The sequence below is a fragment of the Oncorhynchus gorbuscha genome, linkage group LG24 (genome assembly GCF_021184085.1).
Source record: "Oncorhynchus gorbuscha isolate QuinsamMale2020 ecotype Even-year linkage group LG24, OgorEven_v1.0, whole genome shotgun sequence".
Taxonomy (NCBI): domain Eukaryota; kingdom Metazoa; phylum Chordata; class Actinopteri; order Salmoniformes; family Salmonidae; genus Oncorhynchus; species Oncorhynchus gorbuscha.
In genome coordinates this window covers 52,464,455-52,486,954 of record NC_060196.1, presented here as the reverse complement: position 1 = coordinate 52,486,954, position 22,500 = coordinate 52,464,455, and the positions used below count along the sequence as shown (strand labels likewise).

General features: G+C 43.5%; 1 protein-coding gene across 1 annotated transcript in view; it reads right to left on the bottom strand.

The window, feature by feature from the left end:
- Positions 1-22,500, bottom strand: part of LOC124012997 (gamma-aminobutyric acid type B receptor subunit 2-like) — a 477,346-nt gene that overhangs the window by 339,825 nt on the left and 115,021 nt on the right. Inside the window, exon 2 of the mRNA XM_046327101.1 lies at positions 8,069-8,206. Within this exon, the coding sequence (XP_046183057.1) occupies positions 8,069-8,206 (138 nt within the window). The remainder of the gene's footprint in view (positions 1-8,068; positions 8,207-22,500) is intronic.

The window sequence follows — 22,500 nt, the reverse complement described above, 5'->3', positions numbered from 1 at the left end:
TTATTATAAGGAATAGGCTGTGAATTGACAGGATGTAGACAACATGGAATGTGACAAATAATAGGCCTGCTGTATAGTGTTCCAGTCGTGCATAACAGATGACACCTTAATGTAAGAATATACATACTCTCATTAAACTGTGCCCCCCATCTACCCTTTCCCCTACTAATTACAAGGAGAAAATGACTGGGGAACATCCTTTTTCATTACACACTAGACGCAGCTGAAAATGAACAGCGACTCCTCCACAGACATCTAATTGGCGACTGAGAGGTCGACAGATTCTACGAGGGCATTTCCTGGCACTCAATGAGCCATTTACCACAGAATAGAAACCCATACTTGGAGTCAATGAACCATTCTCTGCCATTATGTGGAGCAGAAACAATGAATTGTTGTAGCAGGCAAAAGGAAAGGCTCGTATTTGGAGTCTTGGCCCAGGATGCCCGCCAGCGAGATTCTTGGTGCCAGAAGTTTTTTGGGCAAGCGTTTTCTGTAATATAATGAGGAGTTGAGAGGAGCATGTTTAATCCTCCTATAAAGAAGGTCGCCAAGAATTGTTTTGCAAAGTGGAAAAGATGAAAAAACATGTTGATCAAGCTATAAGATAATGTCTGGAACAACACACATCTATCTCTCTCAATTCAATTCAAATGACTTTATTGGCATGGGAAACATATGGTTTACATTGTCAAAGCTCTCTCTCACTTTCTCTACCTCCCTCTCTCGCCCTCTTTCTCCTTTTATTTCTCTCTCTCCCTCTCTCTCTCCTCTATCTCTCTCTCTCTCTCTCTCTCCTCTCTCTCCCTTTCTCTCTCTCTCTCTCTCTCTCTCTCTCTCTCTCTCTCCCTCTTCTCTCTCTCTCTCTCTCTCTCTCTCTCTCTCTCTCTCTCTCTCTCTCTCTCTCTCTCTCTCTCTCTCTCTCTCTCTCTCTCTCTCTCTCTCTCTCTCTCTCTCTCTCTCTCTCTCTCTCTCTCTCTCTCTCTCTCTCTCTCTCTCTCTCTCTCTCTCTCTCTCTCTCTCTCTCTCTCTCTCTCTCTCTCTCTCTCTCTCTCTCTCTCTCCCCTCTCTCTCTCTCTCTCTCCCTCTCTCTCTCTCTCTCTCTCTCTCTCTCTCTCTCTCTCTCTCTCTCTCTCTCTCTCTCTCTCTCTCTCTCTCTCTCCCTCTTTCTCCTTTTATTTCTCTCTCTCTCTCTCTCTCTCTCTCTCTCTCTCTCTCTCTCTCTCTCTCTCTCTCTCTCTCTCTCTCTCTCTCTCTCTCTCTCTCTCTCTCTCTCTCTCGCTCTCTCTCTCTCTCTCTTCTCTCTCTCTCTCTCTCTTTCTCTCTCTCTCTCTCTCTCTCTCTCTCTCTCTCTCTCTCTCTCTCTCTCTCTCTCTCTCTCTCTCTCTCTCTCTCTCTCTCTCTCTCTCTCTCTCTCTCTCTCTCTCTCTCTCTCTCTCTCTCTCTCTCTCTCTCTCTCTCTCTCTCTCTCTCTCTCTCTCTCTCTCTCTCTCTCTCTCTCTCTCTCTCTCTCTCTCTCTCTCTCTCTCTCTCTCTCTCTCTCTCTCTCTCTCTCTCTCTCTCTCTCTCCTTCTCTTTCTCTCTCTCCCCCTCCCTCTCTCTCCTTCTATTTCTCTTCCTCCTCACCCTCTCTGTCTTTCTCTCTCCCCCTCCCTCTCTCTCCTTCTCTTTATCTGCCCCCCCACCCTTTCTGTCTTTCTCTCACCCCCTCCCTCTCTCTACTTCTCTTTCTCTGCCCCCCACCCTTTCTGTCTTTCTCTCACCCCCTCCCTCTCTCTACTTCTCTTTCTCTACCCCCCACCCTTTCTGTCTTTCTCTCTCCCCCCTCCCTCTCTCTCCTTCTCATTCTCTGCCCCCTCCCTTTCTGTCTTTCTCTCTCTCCCCTCCCTCCCTCTCTCTCCTTCTTTCTCTTTCTCTGCCCCCCACACCCCTCTGTCTGTCTTTCCCCCTCTCTCTCTCTCTCTCTCTCTCTCTCTCTCTCTCTCTCAATACAATCAAAAGGGCTTTACTGGCATGGGAAACATTTTTACATTACCAAAGCAAGTGAAATAAACAATAAAAAATGAACAGAAAATATTACACTCATAAACGTTTCAAATGTAATATTATGGATATATATAGTGTTGAAACAAAGATATACATAAATATGGGTTGTATTTCCAATGGTGTTTGTTCTTCACTGGTTGCCCTTTACTTGTGGCAACACAGGTCACAAATCGTGCTGCTGTGATGGCACACTGGTATTTCACCAAGTAGATATGGGAGTTGATCAAAATTGGATTTGCTGTCAAATTATTTGTGGGTCTCTTTAATCTGAGGGAAATATATGTCTCTAATATGGTCATACATTTGGCAGGAGGTTAGGAAGTGCAGCTCGGTTTCCACCTCATTTTGTGGGCAGTGTGCACATAGCCTGTCTCCTCTTGAGAGCCAGGTCTGCCTACAGCAGCCTCTCTCAATATCAAGGCTATGCTCACTGAGTCTGTACATAGTCAAAGCTATCCTTAATTTTGGGTCAGTCACAGTGGTCAGGTATTCTGCCACTGTGTAATCTCTATTTAGGGCAAAATAGCATTGTAGTTCTGTTTTTTTGTGTTGCTGTCCTGGGGCTCTGTGGGGTCTGTTTGTGTTTGTTAACAGATCCCCAGGACCAGCTTGCTTAGTGAACTCTTCTCCAGGTTCATCTCTCTGTAGGTGATGGCTTTGTTATGGAAGGTTTGGGAATCACTTCCTTTTAGGTGGTTGTAGAACTTAACGTCTCTTTTAGAGGGTATCGGCCTAATTCTGCTCTGCGTGCATTATTCAGTGTTTTACATTCTAGACAGAGGATATTTTTGCAGAATCTGCATGTAGAGTTTCAATTTGGTGTTTGTCCCATTTTGTGAATAACTGATTCAAGTATTTGTAGCCAGATTCTAATTGATATGTCGAATTGTATGTTCTTTTTGATGGCGTAGAAGGCCCTTCTTGCCTGTGGTGCTGATGTTTAGGCCTAGGTATGTATAGTTTTTTGTGTGCTCTCGAGAAACGGTATCTAGATGAAATTTGTATTTGTGATCCTGGCAACTGGACATTTACTGTCAGGGCCCAGATCTGGCAGAATCTGTGCAGAATATATATGTGCTACTGTAGGCCCTCCTTGGTTGGGGACAGAAGCACCAGATCATCAGCAAAATGTAGACATTTGACTTCAGATTCTAGTAGTGTGAGGCAGGGTGCTGCAGCCTGTTCTAGTGCATCCCGGTCTCACCATACAGCCCTGAGGAAAGAAAAGTGTGTGTTTATTTGAAGCGCAAACGTATTGTTTCTCTCTCTCTCTCTCTCTCTCTCTCTCTCTCTCTCTCTCTCTCTCTCTCTCTCTCTTTCTCACTTTATCCCCCCTCTCTCTCTCTCTTCCTTCCCCTCTCTCTATCACTTCCTCTCTCTTTATCTCTCTCTCCCTCTCTCTTCATCTCCCTCTCCCTCTCTCTTTATCTCCCTCTCCCTCCTTTCCCTCTTTTCCCTCTCTCTTTATCTCTTTTCTCTTTCTCTCTCTCTCTCTCTCTCTCTCTCTCTCTCTCTCTCTCTCTCTCTCTCTCTCTCTCTCTCTCTCTCTCTCTCTCTCTCTCTCTCTCTCTCTCTCTCTCTCGCTTTCTCACCCCCCTCTCTCTCTCTCTTCCTTCCCCTCTCTCTATCACTTCCTCTCTCTTTATCTCTCTCTCCCTCTCCCTCCTTTCCCTCTTTTCCCTCTCTCTTTATCTCCCTCTTTTTCTCTCTCTCTCTCTCTCTCTCTCTCTCTCTCTCTCTCTCTCTCTCTCTCTCTCTCTCTCTCTCTCTCTCTCTCTCTCTCTCTCTCTCTCTCTCTCTCTCTCTCTCGCTTTCTCACCCCCTCTCTCTCTCTCTTCCTTCCCCTCTCTCTATCACTTCCTCTCTCTTTATCTCTCTCTCCCTCTCTCTTTATCTCCCTCTCCCTCCTTTCCCTCTTTTCCCTCTCTCTTTATCTCCCTCTTTTCTCTCTCTCTCTCTCTCTCTCTCTCTCTCTCTCTCTCTCTCTCTCTCTCTCTCTCTCTCTCTCTCTCTCTCTCTCTCTCTCTCTCTCTCTCTCTCTCTCTCTCTCTCTCTCTCTTATCTCTCTCTCTCTCTCTATCTCTCCATCCCTCGTTTACCATCTGTCTATTTGCCCTCGTAGCATTCTTATCTTCCATTTAATTTGCTTTTGCAGTCATTTTCATCACCACATAGCTTACTGTACTCTACATAGCACTGCTATAAAGAGTAATTGGTGCTTAGCAGAGAGGATGAGCCTGTATCTTCAACAATACCATGAGACGTGAGCCCCAATATGGATGTGAGTGAGAGAGCTGCTTGAGGATCAGTAGTTTTATAAATTCAATGGCAGATGGGGCCTGCAAACTGATCATGGTTCTGCAACATTGCAAGTGTGTGTGTGTGGGGGCACTTCCTTGATTAAAAATCTATTTTTACAAATATGTAAATGAATATACTGTATAATGAAACATTTCTCAGGAATTGTTGTCCAGTGAAGTTGCTAATAGACACTGTCTAAATACTGTCTAGCTGTCTCTGCTTTTTATATGGAAATGACGTTTTGTATCTTTTCATTTAGGGCAGCACATTAGGAGCCATGGAAAATATGCATATTTTCTAATAAAATGCCTCAATTCAAAAGCCGGGTTACACCTATTCACTCAATCATGCATTTCCCCTCAAATGTCTCAAATTCCCTTTATCCATAATAATAGCAACAATCAATGCCTATATAGTATCCCAGAAAACTTCCCACACATATTATTCCTCGCTTCCTCTCTCCTCACAGAATTCTTATGAGGCTGATACATATAGTTCAGACATGGAAAGTAATGCACCTCCCACTGGCTGCTGACGTCAGGGCCCAATGCACTGGCCTACGTCTGCAGCTTGGAGCCAGGCAGCCTCCTGCAGCCCTGCCCTGTTCCTGGCACAGGGTCTGCTTCCTTCCACTGGGAGACAGATGAAAGTAAATGGGCCTAGAGAGGGAGATGGAGAGAGAGGCATCTAGCTAGCCTAGTGCAATCTGGATCTGCAAAGAAACCAGAGTAGAACATAGTGGTACTGTAAATTATCCAAAAGCAGTTTGAGTTTCATCAGTGAGTCAAGCCGATTAACTGCACCTCCTATGAAGGTCCAGGGATTTGGAATTGAAAATGGAAGTCCTTGAATAGTATGGTTTTGGGGTACATTTAATTCAGCGGTTCATTTGGAGTCTTTGCCAATCCGACTGCAATTACAAAGGTTTTGAATCAGTGAACTTTAAAGACAAGAGTCGGCCTCTAATGACTAATTGAAGGGGACACTAGTCAGGTCCAAGAGGACTTTGTCATCTTTCTGATGTTAGAAAACAACACGTCTGCACAGCATACTACCACCCCCAGGCCAATGGAGGAGTGAAATGCTTCAATCAGACCTTGAAGAATGGCCTTAGAGTACACCTTGCCAAGGGGTGTACGTTCACCAAGGCCCTCTTCCACAGAGATGACTGTACTGAACCACCACTACATTTCCTCACCATTAATTGACAGTATCTCACCATAATGACAGCTCTTCAAGGCTTGGAAAAAAGTCACTGACTTTTCAGGGCTCAATTTGAACAAGCATAACTCAATGGTAAATCTAAGAGCTGGCGGTAGCGCTATAGGTTCAGGGGTGTGTCAGAAATCCTTTTTGCTATTTACACAACAAAAAATGATCAACACAGTGCTGTCAGTGACACAAAGGGGCTGGGTTTTGATGAATAAAGAGGCTTGGCCTCTCACTGGCCAATCAGAAGGTGCTCCATGGCTAAGTATGTAGTTGCTTCCAGTTGTGTATTTACGGTCTTTTATGTATTGCTTGGAATCAACTCCAATTCCAAATGCTAGTCCGTTATAGTTTGTTAAATAGCTTACAGAAACTACTTACGAAAATGTAGACCTATCCCATCTTTGCTAAATACGTTTCCTTGGACCTGTTTGCAGTCCACATTGTTCTAAGTAATTGCATGGCTTCATTGTGTAAATATATAGGCCTACATAGCATGCACACTGATATAGCTGCTAGGTCTACTGTAAATTACAACATGGCTGAGCATGGACATGCCAAATATTGCCAATAGGCAAGATAAAATTCATTATTGATATGGCCTAAAAAGAGACTGAATAATTCTAGTCAAATTCTAAACAAAATGAAACAACAAGTAGTTTTAAATAGTCTAAATACACTTACAGGCACCATAATTGCTCCATGTAGGCATATTATTTTAAAACATTGATGCAGATTATGGAGGGTTTTACGCACATCCAGACGTTTCACAGTGGCTGGACAAAGGTCCAATATAAAGAGAAAGGGAGAATGTCCTCTCACCGTTATACTGCTCCCAAATATAAAGTTTTATGAACATATTTCAACCATCTTACAGATCACATTGCCTACAATACACAGATAAAAAGGGAATGTCAGCTCACTGTTTTGCTACCGTGATTAAAATGTATTTCCAAGCCGTGTCAAGAGCCAAACCCTTTACCGACGGTCTTGATTAGCCTACTTGATTGCATCGGGCAAAAAACAGCCTTCATTGAGAGGAGGGGAGACTATGCTTGGTTTTTATCAAATAAAACGAAAAAGCATTCGTTTTTATGTTTCTTAATACGAAGTATACAGGCACCAGAAGCATATTACTCTAGTCCCATGTTCATATGGACAGTGTGCATCACGGCTAGATATGCTGAGTTTCTGCTGTCAAAATGAATTCCATAACCAACCGTGTTACTGCTAAAACCAGCTTTTTGTTGATCTTAAATATCCCCACCAGTGTTGCCTGAAATTAGCACATTGTATCATGTTTTTAAGGACACACCTCAAATGATTCAGCCCTTCCCATCTGAGCGCAAGCAAGCTGATATAAGACAGGTCAATGTTTCAGCCCTTCCCATCTGAGCGCAAGCATGCTGATATAAGACAGGTCAATGTTTCAGCCCTTCCCATCTGAGCGCAAGCATGCTGATATAAGACAGGTCAATGTTTCAGCCCTTCCCATCTGAGCGCAAGCATGCTGATATAAGACAGGTCAATGTTTCAGCCCTTCCCATCTGAGCGCAAGCATGCTGATATAAGACAGGTCAATGTTTCAGCCCTTCCCATCTGAGCGCAAGCAAGCTGATATAAGACAGGTCAATGTTTCAGCCCTTCCCATCTGAGCGCAAGCATGCTGATATAAGACAGGTCAATGTTTCAGCCCTTCCCATCTGAGCGCAAGCATGCTGATATAAGACAGGTCAATGTTTCAGCCCTTCCCATCTGAGTGCAAGCAAGCTGATATAAGACAGGTCAATGTTTCAGCCCTTCCCATCTGAGCGCAAGCATGCTGATATAAGACAGGTCAATGTTTCAGCCCTTCCCATCTGAGTGCAAGCAAGCTGATATAAGACAGGTCAATGAAAAGCCCTTCCCAACAGTGCAGAGAGAGAAAAAACATGATAACAGGAGAAACAAACTAGTGCATTCCTCCCTATGTACTGCACTAGTTTGACCAGGGTCCATAGGGCTATTCAGGGTAAGGATGCCATTTGAGGCACAGCCTTGATATTTCCTGTTTTCCTCTTCTGTCTTTGGTTTTATGAAATGGATAAGAATCGTCCCGGATTAAAGACTTACCAATTAGACATTTCCCCTGGTGAGGTTAATGAAGGATTAAGCCATGATTTAGGACCTCTCAGAGACCCCAGCCCAGACCCCATCTACAGAACCATAAGACTATGGGCTCAGCCAATAACAAACATACAAATTACACAATTAGCAAACTTGCATGTCCTGTCACTGTGGTTCCAACCTCAAGCCCACACACACATACACTTTGCACATGCACGGGTACGCACGGACACACACACACACGCACACTTATCCTAACAACTCAAAACTCGCATTTGTCCCATCTCACATCATATCAGGAGGGAACCCCACCAAAGCTAAATAGAAAGACAACTCCCAAAAAGAGGTCAAATTCAGCTGGAACAGACCAACCTATCCTCCTCATAACAACCAGACTTGGTCCTACCTGCACCAGGTTCCACCCCTCCAGTGACTCAGCGATGATGGATGTGACAGAAGGACACACCCCTCCGAAGATCATCAGGTGTTTGGGTCCGTAGCATATGGCGTCGAAGAAGGCCCTCAATCCCTTGGCGTTGTCACACTGCATAGGGACAGATAGGAGGTTTGGCAGAGAGAGAGAGAGAGAGAGAGAGAGAGAGAGAGAGAGAGAGAGAGAGAGAGAGAGAGAGAGAGAGAGAGAGAGAGAGAGAGAGAGAGAGAGAGAGAGAGAGAGAGAGATTAAAAGCTGCATTACATTTTTCTAGACTATTTTGGGCTGGGAAGTGGCTGGCATGCAACGTTGAAAGCACATATTTAATTGTGCTCTGTACTGCACACCTCTTACTGTAGCACGGTAGTATGGGACTGCGTCCCAAATGGCACCCTATTCCCTATAGGGCTCAAAGGGGCTCTGATCTAATGAAGTGCCTTACATAGGGACTAGGGTGTCACCTGGACCTCACCTTTGGTTTTCATTTGGAAAGGACATAATTATGTGAGGCACACACAGACAGACTATGTTAGCTATATACAGAAGCCTAAACATACACTACAAATATATGTTCCTCCTATAGATATGCAATGCATACCTGTAAGTCCAAGTGTAGCACTTAAATACATTGTTATGCAATATGTGAGTACAAATCTGAAATACAATAGTAATGAACAAAACGTGGTGTGATGTGATATCTCGAAATGATGTGTGAGAGAGAGCAAGCGAGATTAGAGAGAGAGAGGGGGAAGAGAGAGGGGGAGAGGGAGAGAGAGATGAGAGAGATGAGAGAGAGGGGGAGGGAGAGAGAGATGAGAGAGAGGGGGAGGGAGAGAGAGATGCGAGGGAGAGAGGGGGAGAGGGAGAGAGAGATGAGAGGGAGAGAGAGATGAGGGAGAGGGGGAAGAGAGAGGGGGAAGAGAGAGGGGGAGAGGGAGAGAGAGATGAGAGGGAGAGAGAGGGGGAGAGGGAGAGAGAGATAAGAGGGAGAGAGAGGGGGAGAGGGAGAGAGAGAGAGATGAGAGAGGGGGAGGGAGAGAGAGATGCGAGGGAGAGAGGGGGGAGAGGGAGAGAGAGATGAGAAGGAGAGAGAGATGAGAGGGAGAGGGGGAAGAGAGAGGGGGAGAGGAGAGAGAGAGATGAGAGGGGAGTGGAAGAGAGAGATGAGAGGGAGAGAGGGGGAGAGGGAGAGAGAGATGAGAGAGGGGGAGAGGGAGAGAGAGATGAGAGAGAGAGGAGGGAGAGGGAGAGAGAGGGGGAGATGGAGAGAGAGATGAGAGGGAGAGAGATGAGAGGGAGAGAGAGGGGGTAGAGGGAGAGAGAGGGGGTAGAGGGAGAGAGAGATGAGACAGAGAGATATGAGAGGGAGAGAGAGGGGGAGAGGGAGAGAGAGAGGGGGAAGAGAGAGAGAGGGGAGAGGGAGAGAGAGATAAGAGGGAGAGAGAGATGAGAGGGAGAGAGACGATCCCACTGCTGCTACTGCAGAATGCAGCCATCACCATGGCAACGGTCTTGGCTCTGTAGAACTGCGGGAGGGAGATGAGAACAGGGGTAGAAAGAAAGAGAGAGAGAGAGAGAGAGAGAGAGAGAGAGAGAGAGAGAGAGAGAACTGGGAGAGAGAGAGAGCGAGGGAAACAAATGGAATAGCTCTATTGATTGCTATGTGAGCTCCCTAACTAGTTTTGCTGTGATTTTCTGAGTTTGTAATGATATTCCTATCACTTCTTGCCCCTATTATTACCAGTCAATTCAGGATGTTCTCCTGTGTGTATATAGAGTCGGAGGCTCTACCTTGATGTAGTGAAGCTACACTTTTGAGGTGGTTTCACCTTGTTAAGATCATGTAGGTCTGAATGAGATTTTCTTCCAAGACGGCGTTGTGCGACTCAGGGACGAGAAATCGAACAGAGGACCTCAATGGAAATAAGCCTTCGGCCTTTATTGTGTTTCTGGCAGCATTATGGGTATAGGTTCTCTCTTGCAACACAGTTCCAGTTACTGATTTCATTTTGAAATAGCTTGGAGTGTCGACTTCCTAATTTTTGTACAGTATATTGACTGTTGTTAAATGACAACAATATCGATTGATTAATTTTGGGGTAAAAAAATGTGCACAGTTTAAATTTAAATGTATCTTCCTCCGCCTCCTGTATAAATGAAACATAATAATCCCATGACCAGTGCTCCACAAGGCACACGTGTGCATACACTGGTACATCGTACAGAGCCTTCAGAATGCATTCATACCCCTGGACTTATTCTATATGCTCTTGTGTTACACAGCGTGAATTTAAAAATGATTCAATGTAAAAAGAAATCTCACCCATCTACACACAATACTCAATAATGGAAGAGTGAAAAGAAAACATGTTTTTTGAAATCTTTGCAAATGTATTGAAAATCAAATACAGAAACATCTCATTCACATACAGTGTCAGTCAAAAGTTTGGACACATCTACTCATTAAAGCATCTTTCTTTTTCTCTTTTTTAAAACTATTTTCTACATTGTAGAATAATAGTGAAGAACTCAAAACTATGAAATAACACACATGGAATCATGTGGTAACCAAAAAAGTGTTAAATAAATGTAAACATATTTATATTTGAGATTGTTCAAAGTAGCCACCCTTTGCCTTGATGACAGCTTTGCACACTCTTGGCATTGAATGAATTAGACTGTTAGCACCAAGGTAGTGTGCCCTAGTAGGACTTTCGCTGTGTGCAGCTCACCCTCCACTATCAGCTCAAACATAAATATCACTGTCATGTCTACTTCTGATAAGCCGCTCAGTAAAACAATCAGCAAAACAATCAAGAATCCCAGAAAAGTGCTAAAAATAGCCCACATTATCTTCTTTCGGGCTAGGGGGCAGTATTCGGAAGTTTGGATGAATGAGGTGCCCAAAGTAAACTGCCTGTTACTCAGGCCCAGAAGCTAGGATATGCATAGAATTGGTAGTATTGGGCAATCTAAAGTTTCCAAAACTGTTAAAATAATGTCTGTGAGTATAACATAACTGATATGGCAGGTGAAAACCAGAGGACAATCTGTCCAGAATATTTTTTTTCAGCTCACCTCTGATTACAATGGCTGGGATTGGGAATATAAAAGGAAGTCCTCCCAGATTGCAGTTCCAAGGACTTCCACTAGATGTCACCCGTCTTTAGAAAGAGTTTCAGGCTTGTTTTTTGAAGAATGAGCTAGAATTTGTAGTTTTTCTAAGTGGCTCCCATTTTGGCTGTTGTGTTTGTAGCGCGGTCCGGTGAGTGCACGTGCTTCGTTATTTATCTCCGGTAATGGTCTCCGGTATTCTCTGTCTTACATTTGATCATTTATTTACATAATAAGGTGCCTGAGGATTGATTAGTAATGTTGTTTGATATTTTTGGAAGACGTTTATTGGTAACTCACGGGAGTCATTTGTATGCATTTTGAACGAGGGAAATCGGTGGAAATCGGTGGATGAGTCATCTTATACACATTTTACAGACACAACCTATTTTACAATAGTTATATTTTGTTTGTTTTTAGTCCTTCCTCTTCCTCTGATGTCCATCCAGTTTGATTTATATTTGTAACTGTGCTATTTCACAACATTTCTGAACCTATATACATTCTACAGACCCCGTATGTTTTACATGGTTTATCTTGTTATTAGTCCCACCCTTCAGCTCCATCCAACCCCTCCCATCTATCTCTCAACACCATCCATTTCAGATTTCTATTTGCCATATATTTTTCAACTGTGCTGTGATGCTTCACAAAAGTACTGAACCTTTCTATTCTCGTAGCTTCTATGGATTGTGAAATTAAAATAAATGTTTTTGCTAAAATAATGATTGTATTATTGATTGATTGACTATGGCTTTTCAAATCACCCAGTATTGCTATCTGCAGCGTTAGTTCTAGGCAAATGTTGCAATTCTTCAGCCATTCCTGGACCTGTGACCAAAAATGAGCTACATATGGACAATACCAAAATAAATTATCTAATGACTCTGCCTCCTCACAGCAAAATCTGCAGAGCTGGGAAGATTGTATCCCCCATATACATAACATTATATTAGTTGCAAGAATTTTGTATAGTAATTGAAATTTAAAAAAATCTGGTGTTTTGCGTATCAATTCATAAACCATGTGCCATGGAATGGGTACATCGAAAATCTCTTCACAACTATTTTGCAATTTATATGGCACAGCTGTCAGTCTTTTGGTCCTTAAATTAAATTGGTATATGTTTTTATTTATCACTGTCACGCCTTGTTCATAGTATTTTGTGTTTTCCTTAATTATTTGGTCAGGGCAGGGTGTGACATGGGTTTAAATGTTGTGTTTCGTATTGGGGTTTTGTAGGCATTGGGATTGCGGCTGAGTAGGGGTGTAGCATAGGTTGGCTGCCTGAGGCGGTTCTCAATCAGAGTCAGGTGATTCTCGTTGTCTCTGATTGGGAACCGTATTAAGGTAGCCTGGGTTTCACTGTGTATTTTGTGGGTGATTGTTCCTGTCTCTGTGTAGTTGTTCACCAGACAGGCTGTATAGGTTTTCACGTTCCGTTTGTTGTTTTGTATTTGTATAGTTATTTCATGTATTCGCTATTCGTCATTAAAGAACATGAGTAACCACCACGCTGCATTTTGGTCCGACTCTCCTTCAACAAACGAACGCCTGTCACGCCCTGGTCGTAGTATTTTGTGTTTTTCTTCATGTATTTGGTCAGGCCAGGGTGTGACATGGGTTTTTGTATGTGGTGTGTAGATAGTGGGATTGTAGCTTAGTGGGGTGTTCTAGGTTAGTCTATGGCTGTCTGATGTGGTTCTCAATCAGAGGCAGGTGTTTATCGTTGTCTCTGATTGGGAACCATAATTAGGCAGCCACATTCTTTGGTTGTATTGTGGGTGATTGTCCTTAGTGTCTTGATGGCCTTAGTCTGTGTTAGTTTGCACAAGTTTGCACAAGTTTGCACCAGTTAAGGCTGTTTCAGTTTTCACTACGTTTATTGTTTTGTTGAGTTTGTGTTTTGGATTCGTGTTACGTTGTGTGATTAAACATGGATCGCAATATACACGCTGCAGTTTGATCCGACTCTCCTTCACCACATGAAAACCGTAACAACGCCGTTACAATCACACTTTTCGTTAACTATTTATGTTCTTTAAAACAGGGCCGACATACAAGTTCCTTACTTTTCCTTCTACTTGCCTCTTCCATTTTTGTGTTTATGCTGCAATTAGTTGGTTGTAATTTTGGGTAGAGCAGACATTTCCATATGTCTGTGTTAGCTGCATGTGTGATAAGTCCACCAGTCCTATTTATGATATCATTCACTACAATTACACTTTTTTTTTCTTTGAAAAATATGTTTTTTTTTAAATCAATTAGTATAGTTGAGTTTATAGTTTCAATATTTGTTGTATTATTTGTCCTGTCTTTTCAGGTGGATTAAACTGAAATTGCAACCAACTTCTTTCTAAGGCTTGTTAAAAAAATAACAGTATTTTAGAGAGAATTTCCTTTTCAAACTACCGAAAGTGAGCAGGTGTAATCTGAATAAAGGAAAAAAGACCATTCTTGAACATGGGATGAGACATCCCTATCAATTTACTAGAGAACCAGTTTGGATGGAAGTATAACTTTTGTGAGAGGTCTAATGCTTTAATATTTAATCATTTCTGCCCTCCTAATTCATATTCTTTATATAAATAGGCCCTTTTAATTTTGTCTGGCTTGTCATTCCAAATCAAATGGAATATTTGTTCATATAATTTAAAAAGCAGGTCACTAGGTGTAGGTAAAACCATAAGCAAATAGGTAAACTGACAAGAGTTCATCAGGGTGATTTTTTCACAAATAGACAGGTATTTTTCTTTCCATGGTCGCAAGAGCTTATCTATTTTTGCTCTTTCTATAAAAAATATCTTTCTTTTGGGATTTGCATACCGAGTATGTCCACATCTCCGTCAGACCATTTAATTGGTAATTGATAGTTTAAAACCTTCTGAGATGTAGCCATTATTTACTATTTTACACCTAGCGTTACGATACATAACTTTAACCCATTTTATAAGAGATTCCCCAAAATTGAAATATTTTAGGCATTTATATATAAACTCCATTCGTACTTTATCAAAAGCCTTTTCAAAGTCAGCTATGAAAACCAGGCCTGGTGTCCCCGATATTTCATAGTATTATATTGTTTCAGTAGAAAAGAACAGTTGCATCATCCCAGAGCCCAACTCAAGAATTTACGAAAGCATATACAGTTGCAGCTGTATGAGAAGGCCTGCAATACTGCAAAAAATGAGCAGAAACGGTGTGATTTTATGAACCATTGTCACGTCGTAGATGATGGAGGTCAAATGTTCCCCTTTTCCCTGAAACACCCACAACATGGTCCCCCGTACTGACCATACTCAGGCTTTTGATTTGGTTCCTCCAGTGCCACAATAATATGCCCTTTCTCTGAATGTCCGAGTGTGACCCCCTCCCCATGGGTTACTGCAGCTAGTGTTGCCAGCATTGCCACTGCCTGGGTGGGTCACCACACTGGAATCCCCACCGGCTAGGTACAAGGTCATCAAGATCTCATTAGCAGCTTTGAGAATGTCCTTGTATATTATGCTCTCCCTTTAGGGGGCTATGGCTTTGCAGGACCAACCCTGCCAAGCAGGCTCAGAATCTTGAGTGGGCAGTGCTGCTCTTGGTCTCTGACCGCATTTTGGCTGCATACAGACCGCTTACAGCAGGCCCATAAAACAGTTAGGGACTTCTCCTTAGTATGTGGGTCATTTAGGTGGGTGTCTAGAGTATAGGGTTGTGGACCGTACCATTACATCAGGACTTCTCCTTAGTATGTGGGTCATTCAGGTGGGTGTCTAGAGTATAGGGTTGTGGACCGTACCATTACATCAGGACTTCTCCTTAGTATGTGGGTCATTTAGGTGGGTGTCTAGAGTATAGGGTTGTGGACCGTACCATTACATTAGGACTTCTCCTTAGTATGTGGGTCATTCAGGTGGGTGTCTAGAGTATAGGGTTGTGGACCGTACCATTACATCAGGACTTCTCCTTAGTATGTGGGTCATTCAGGTGGGTGTCTAGAGTATAGGGTTGTGGACCGTACCATTACATCAGGACTTCTCCTTAGTATGTGGGTCATTCAGGTGGGTGTCTAGAGTATAGGGTTGTGGACCGTACCATTACATCAGGACTTCTCCTTAGTATGTGGGTCATTCAGGTGGGTGTCTAGAGTATAGGGTTGTGGACCGTACCATTACATCAGGACTTCTCCTTAGAATCTGGGTCATTCAGGTGGGTGTCTAGGGTATAGGGTTGTGGATCGTTCCAACAATATAGGATCATAAATAAATCAATTGGATGTATAATTTATTTAAAAATTTAGCTCCCCATGATAGGACAATAAATAAATAAGATGTGTAATTCATTAATTCATCAAACATTGGTTCTGGTATATGCAAACATTTCCTTTCTCACTCAACGCCACACTTTCCCAAACATAATAAAACACACACCACACCATCCACACATACTGCGCCTTCTGTTTACTGAGTTTTTATCTTCACCATATTGAATTAGTGCTTTTGTGTTCCAATTAGTTATATTTGAAGATACATAGAAAAGCTATATTTTTTGTTGCATTATTACAATCCATAACCGGGATAGAATTGTGTTTCATCATTTTCCTCATCTATAATAACTTTGCAGCCATGGAGTCGTCTTTGTGTCTCTGAACAACTGGTTATCAATATATAGTTTATCGACGACGAGAGCTACTCGTTTCCCTTTCAATCGACTTTCCTTGAACATTGGATAAAGAACCTTACACCGTTCTGCAATTTCCTTCGGGAACTGGTGATTCATGCCAATTTGGGTTCCAGCAAGTCTTTTACCCAGGCTTTTAACCATTATTTTATCTTTAAAGAAAGCAAATTTGTCAACTATTGGGCGTTCATACCTCTGCCTTCTCTTTCCGAAATGGTGTACACATTCGAGTTGGATTTTGTTGATAGCTTTGCGTGGAAATCTGAAGCGCTGCAAGGAGGAACTCTCTAACTACAGATTCAGGCACTTCTCCTTCTTTCTCTTGGATACCTGTAAGTACTAGATTCTCTCTCATGGATGTAGTCTGTATGTCAAGTAAGGCTTCTCTCAGAACGGCATTCTCCTTTTTAAGTTCATTAACTTTGGTTTCAATCTTGTTGACTTTCCCTTTTAGCTTGTTTGTATCTTTCTCCAATGTTGCAGCTTTTTCATCCCTCATCTCGAGGTCTGCCTTAAACTCTTTTATATCCTTACTGACTAATTCAAGTATACCCAGTTTGTCATTTATGGATTTTAACAGATCGGTTTCGACCTTTACCATTCCCGGTGGTGAAAATATTAAATTGTCTGTGTCTTGTAGAAGAGTCAAGTTTTCGTTTTGAAATCAGTTCCCCTGTCTTACTCTCCGTCGTTTACAGATAGGTTCCCCTGTCTTACTCTCCGTCATGTTTGGGTGTTGCTTGTTTCCGTAATACTTGTCGATAAATGTTTCTATTCTTAAGATTTCTTTTGTGTTGTCATCCAGATTGAAGATATTTAGTCTAATATACTGTTATTTAATATTACGTTTTTATCTTGAGGTGCTCTACATAACTAAGTTCAGTCCACCATCTTCAGTCCGCCATCAGTGCGGCTTTTTACATTATTGATCATAGTCTGCTGCTTTAAAAACATATATGTTATGGCTTTGCACCACCTGCTATACACAGAGAGTGTTCTTTAATCCAGGAAGAATCAGGCATTCGCCAGGGCAGCTGTCTAGGCCCCTTACTTTTGTCAATCTTTACTAATGACCTACCACTGGCTCTGAATAAAGCCCATTTGTCTATGTATGCAGATGACTCAACACTATACACATCAGCTACTGCAGTGAGAAGTAGCTGTAGTGACACTAAACAAAGAGCTGCAGTCCGTTTCAGAATGGGTAGAAAGATATGTTAGTCCTAAATATTTCAAAAACTAAAAGCATTGTATTTGGGACAAATCGTTCACTAAACCCTAAACCTCTAAAGGAGGAGACTAAATGGCTTGGAGTAACCCTGGATTTTAAACTGCTATGGTCAAAACATATCGATGCAACAGTAGCTAAGATGGGGAGAGGTCTGTCGATAATAAAGCCCTGCTATGCCTTCTGAACAACAATATCAACTAGGTAGGTCCTACATGCCCTAGTTTTGTTGCACCTGGACTACTGCCCAGTTGTGTGGTCAGGTGCCACAAAGAGGGAATTGGGGAAATTACAACTCGCTCAGAACAGGGCGGCAAGGCTGGCCCTTAAATGTACACGTACGCTTCCGGTTCAGCATGTGAATGGAGAAGAAGCTTGTGGATGAGGTGCATTAGTTCATTCCACATTCCACTTTCTCACATATCGGATTTGATTGATGGGTTCGTAAGTTACCTTTTTGATTCAAATGTCACACGATCTGAGGAGCAGAAGAGCTGTAACTAATGTTTCAACCATGATGGTCACACTCTCCACAGTTCTTCAGAACCTCTGTGTGGTTCTAATGTTCTAATGCATGGTTACTTGTTTTTGTAAGAAGTATTGAAATGTTGAATGCACCGTGCCGTTTGTTTAAACTACTAGCATACAGCTCAGATGCCCATGCATACCCCACAAGTCCAGGTCCAGAACAGACTATGCGAGGTACACAGTACTATATCGAGCCATAGCAACATGGAACTCTATCTCACAGCATTTAACTCAGGCAAGCAGTAAAATCGGATTTAAAAAAATAGCGAGGACTGTGAAGAGTCACACACACAGGTACAAACACACACATACAAACACACATAACATACACACTATACACACATAACATACACACTACACACACATGCACACCTGGATAGTGTGTTGTAGTAGAGCAGCGGATGGAGGAAACACACTAAATGTATTGCGAAATATGTTGAAATAGCTATTTTAATGTTTAATAATTGTATTATAATGTAGACTGCCTTCATTTTTGCTGGACCCCATGAAGAGTAGGACCCCGGCCTCGGCAGCTGCTAACGGATATCCATAATAAATACAAACACTAAACTACAGCAGTCCAGCTGTTCTGTTAGTTACAGTGCCACAGGGAAAGAGGTGTTGTTGAAACATAAACCCTACTTGGAGTAATAGATGACGTTAACACTGATTATTTCCCTTAGGTGTCCATGACAACAACTACAGGATACATCATTCAATTCCAGAACAAATGCCGTCATTGATTGAATTGGAATATGGCCGTTTGAGGCCTTGCTTGCCTTATCATAACTGTTGTGTTTCACACAAGCCCTCAAACACGGCTTCTCCTACAGCCTCCTGTTACTACTCCTGTTCCACGCCTTCTTCATCATCCTTCCCTGTGAATCCTTCAGATGTAAACAGCATGCTAGTTATAGTTTTTCTTCAAATACTATAGGTCTAGGAGATCGGATGAAACAGACATACAGTACATTCCAGTGAGGTCTGTGATGAAATACTTGTTCGTAGCCCCGGGAACGAGACATGTGACCTCACTCTACCCTCCCAGCCATTATTCCTCACCCTGGTCCAATCACAGCCAAAAGCCTCCCATTCAACGGTCACAAAGTGGTGGCCAACCAGCACTATGCCGGGGCTATTTTCTCCACCAGAGAGGGAGGGAAAGAGAGAGAGAGATGGGAGAGAGGGGTAATGCTTTGAGCGTTGTCGAACACATGCAGGCCAGTCCCCTTTCCCTCTTTCTCTTGCTCTCTCATTCTCTCTCTCCCTCTACTTCTGTCGAACATACAGCCACACAATCTGGCTTACCGGCGGTGCTTTGACCAGCGCCGGGTTGCCACAGCAACCCACACAGCTTGGTGGAGCTTGGTGGAGCTTAGTGGAGCTTGGTGGAGCTTGGTGGAGCTTAGTGGAGCTTAGTGGAGCTTGGTGGAGCTTAGTGGAGCTTGGTGGAGCTTGGTGGAGCTTGGTGGAGCTTAGTGGAGCTTGGTGGAGCTTGGTGGAGCTTGGTGGAGCTTGGTGGAGCTTGGTGGAGCTTGGTGGAGCTTAGTGGAGGTGGAGCTGGTGGAGGTGGAGCTTGGTGGTGCTTAGTGGAGCTTGGTGGAGCTTGGTGGAGCTTAGTGGAGCTTGGTGGAGCTTGGTGGAGCTTAGTGGAGCTTGGTTTTTGACAGCTATTGTATATTTAGCATGTGATTTGGAGACATAATCACAGAAGCATTCATCAGAAACTATTCAGACAGCGGAGATGTTTAGGGGTTAATGGTGGATGGAGTGATGGGGAGATGAGAAGAGAGGAGAAGGCCAGGCCAGATCCAGTCCCCCGTCACTGCCTCTTGTTTGGGCTCAGACACAGAGGCACTCCACGACCACTCTCAGGGAGAGACACTGACCACGGTGCTAACCCTGAACAAAGTAGCTAAGTACTGCCAAAGATGGCCGGTGTTAACCCTGAACAAAGTAGGTAAGTACTGCCGGTGCTAACCCTGAACAAAGTAGGTAAGTACTGCCGGTGCTAACCCTGAACAAAGTAGGTAAGTACTGCTGAAGACGGCCGGTGCTAACCCTGAACAAAGTAGCTAAGTACGGCCGGTGCTAACCCTGAACAAAGTAGCTAAGTACGGCCGGTGCTAACCTTGAACAAAGTAGGTAAGTACTGCCAAAGATGGCCGGTGTTAACCCAGAACAAAGTAGGTAAGTACTGCCGAAAACAGCCGGTGCTAACCCTGAACAAAGTAGCTAAGTACTGCCAAAGACGGCCGGTGTTAACCCAGAACAAAGTAGGTAAGTACTGCCGAAAACAGCCGGTGCTAACCCTGAACAAAGTAGCTAAGTACTGCCGAAGACGGCCGGTGTTAACCCAGAACAAAGTAGGTAAGTACTGCCGAAGACAGCCGGTGCTAACCCTGAACAAAGTAGCTAACCGTGGGGAGCTGATGAGAATATGGTGAGAGGACACCAAGATCACTTACTGTACATGACTGTGGATGGAAGGATAATTCAAAGGACAGCAGTACTAAAACAAATGCCGAGGCAAGAACTGCTCTTAAATAACCCATAGTGCTTTGGTCAAAATGGCTGCTCTTAAATAACCCATAGTGCTCTGGTCAAAAGGGCTGCTGTTAAATAACCCATAGTGCTCTGGTCAAAAGGGCTGCTCTTAAATAACCCATAGTGCTCTGGTCAAAAGGGCTGCTCTTAAGTAACCCATAGTGCTCTGGTCAAAAGGGCTGCTCTTAAATAACCCATAGTGCTCTGGTCAAAAGGGCTGCTCTTAAATAACCCATAGTGCTCTGGTCAAAAGGGCTGCTCTTAAATAACCCATAGTGCTCTGGTCAAAAGGGCTGCTCTTAAATAACCCATAGTGCTCTGGTCAAAAGGGCTGCTCTTAAATAACCCATAGTGCTCTGGTCAAAAGGACTGCTCTTAAATAACCCATAGTGCTCTGGTCAAAAGGACTGCTCTTAAGTAACCCATAGTGCTCTGGTCAAAAGGGCTGCTCTTAAATAACCCATAGTGCTCTGGTCAAAAGGACTGCTCTTAAGTAACCCATAGTGCTCTGGTCAAAAGGACTGCTCTTAAATAACCCATAGTGCTCTGGTCAAAAGGACTGCTCTTAAGTAACCCATAGTGCTCTGGTCAAAAGGACTGCTCTTAAATAACCTACAGTATTCGTGCTGAGAGAAATCCATGGTCACCATAACAACAATATAAGTCAAACAAAACATTTGTGAAATCAATATATTAATACAATGTGTTAGACTGCAATTAACTGGAGATTATGTAATATTACAATGTTTTTCATGGTCCCTTCTCTCAGTAAGAACACAATGTCCATACAATCTTATTCAACACAATGGCACAACAAAGACAAACAATTTCTGTGGCATTGAATCTGGAAGCTCACTCCATAAAATGTCCAGGTGCATGTGTGTGTGTGTGTGATATTGCGATAACAACAATAGATAATCAGTGGGTGCTAACCATGATGAAATGCCTAGCAGTGGAAACTGCAGCAGCTGCACCTGTCGCCATTTAAACCAAATTACTGCACTCAAATAAGAAACCTGAGGCCCCCCGACATTGCACTACACTGTGGTGTGTGTGTGTGTGTATGTATGTGTGTGCTTCTGTGTGTGTGTGGTAAGCCTTGATGGAGAGCACTGTATCACACACAGTCTGCTCTCGACACACAGGCTGTCCGCTAGCTAATAACATGCGCAACATCACAACATCGCAGCATCGCAACATAGCAGAATCGTAACATAGCAGAATCGCAACATCACAGCATCACAACATCACAGCATCACATCATGATAATATATGACATGCCAAATTCGAGGACCCCATTTGGAGAGAGGTGTGGGGAGAGAGAGAGCGAGAGAGAGAGAGAGAGAGAGAGAGAGAGAGAGAGAGAGAGAGAGAGAGAGAGAGAGAGAGAGAGAGAGAGAGAGAGAGAGAGAGAGAGAGAGAGAAATAGGAGAGAGAGAGAGAGAGCGAGAGCGAGAGAGAGAGAGAGAGAGAGAGAGAGAGAGAGAGAGAGAGAGAGAGAGAGAGAGAGAGAGAGAGAGAGAGAGAGAAACAGGGAGAGAGGGAGAGAGAGAGAGAGAGCAGAGAGAGAGAGAGAGAGAGAGAGAGAGAGAGAGAGAGAGAGAGAGAGAGAGAGAGAGAGAGAGAGAGAGAGAGAGAGAGAGAGAGATAGGGAGAGGGGGAGAGAGAGGAGAGAGAGAGAGATGGTGGAGAGAGAGAGAGATAGATGGGGGGAGAGAGATAGAGATAGATGGGGGAGAGAGAGATAGAGATAGATGGGGGAGAGAGAGATGGGGGAGAGAGAGATAGAGATAGATGGGGAGATAGAGATAGATGGGGGAGAGAGCGATAGATGGGGCAGAGAGAGATAGAGATAGATGGGGGAGAGAGAGAGATGGGGGAGAGAGAGATAGAGATAGATGGGGGAGAGAGAGAGATGGGGGAGAGAAATAGAGATAGATGGGAGAGAGAGATAGAGATAGATGGGGAGAGAGAGAGATGGGGGAGAGAGATAGAGATAGATGGGGGAGAGAGATAGAGATAGATGGGGGAGAGAGAGAGATGGGGGAGAGAGATAGAGATAGATGGGGGAGAGAGAGAGATGGGGAGAGAGAGATAGAGATAGATGGGGGAGAGAGAGAGATGGGGGAGAGAGAAATAGAGATAGATGGGAGAGAGAGATAGAGATAGATGGGGGAGAGAGAGAGATGGGGGAGAGAGATAGAGATAGATGGGGGAGAGAGAGAGATGGGGGAGAGAGATAGAGATAGATGGGGAGAGAGATAGAGATAGATGGGGAGAGAGAGAGATGGGGGAGAGAGATAGAGATAGATGGGGGAGA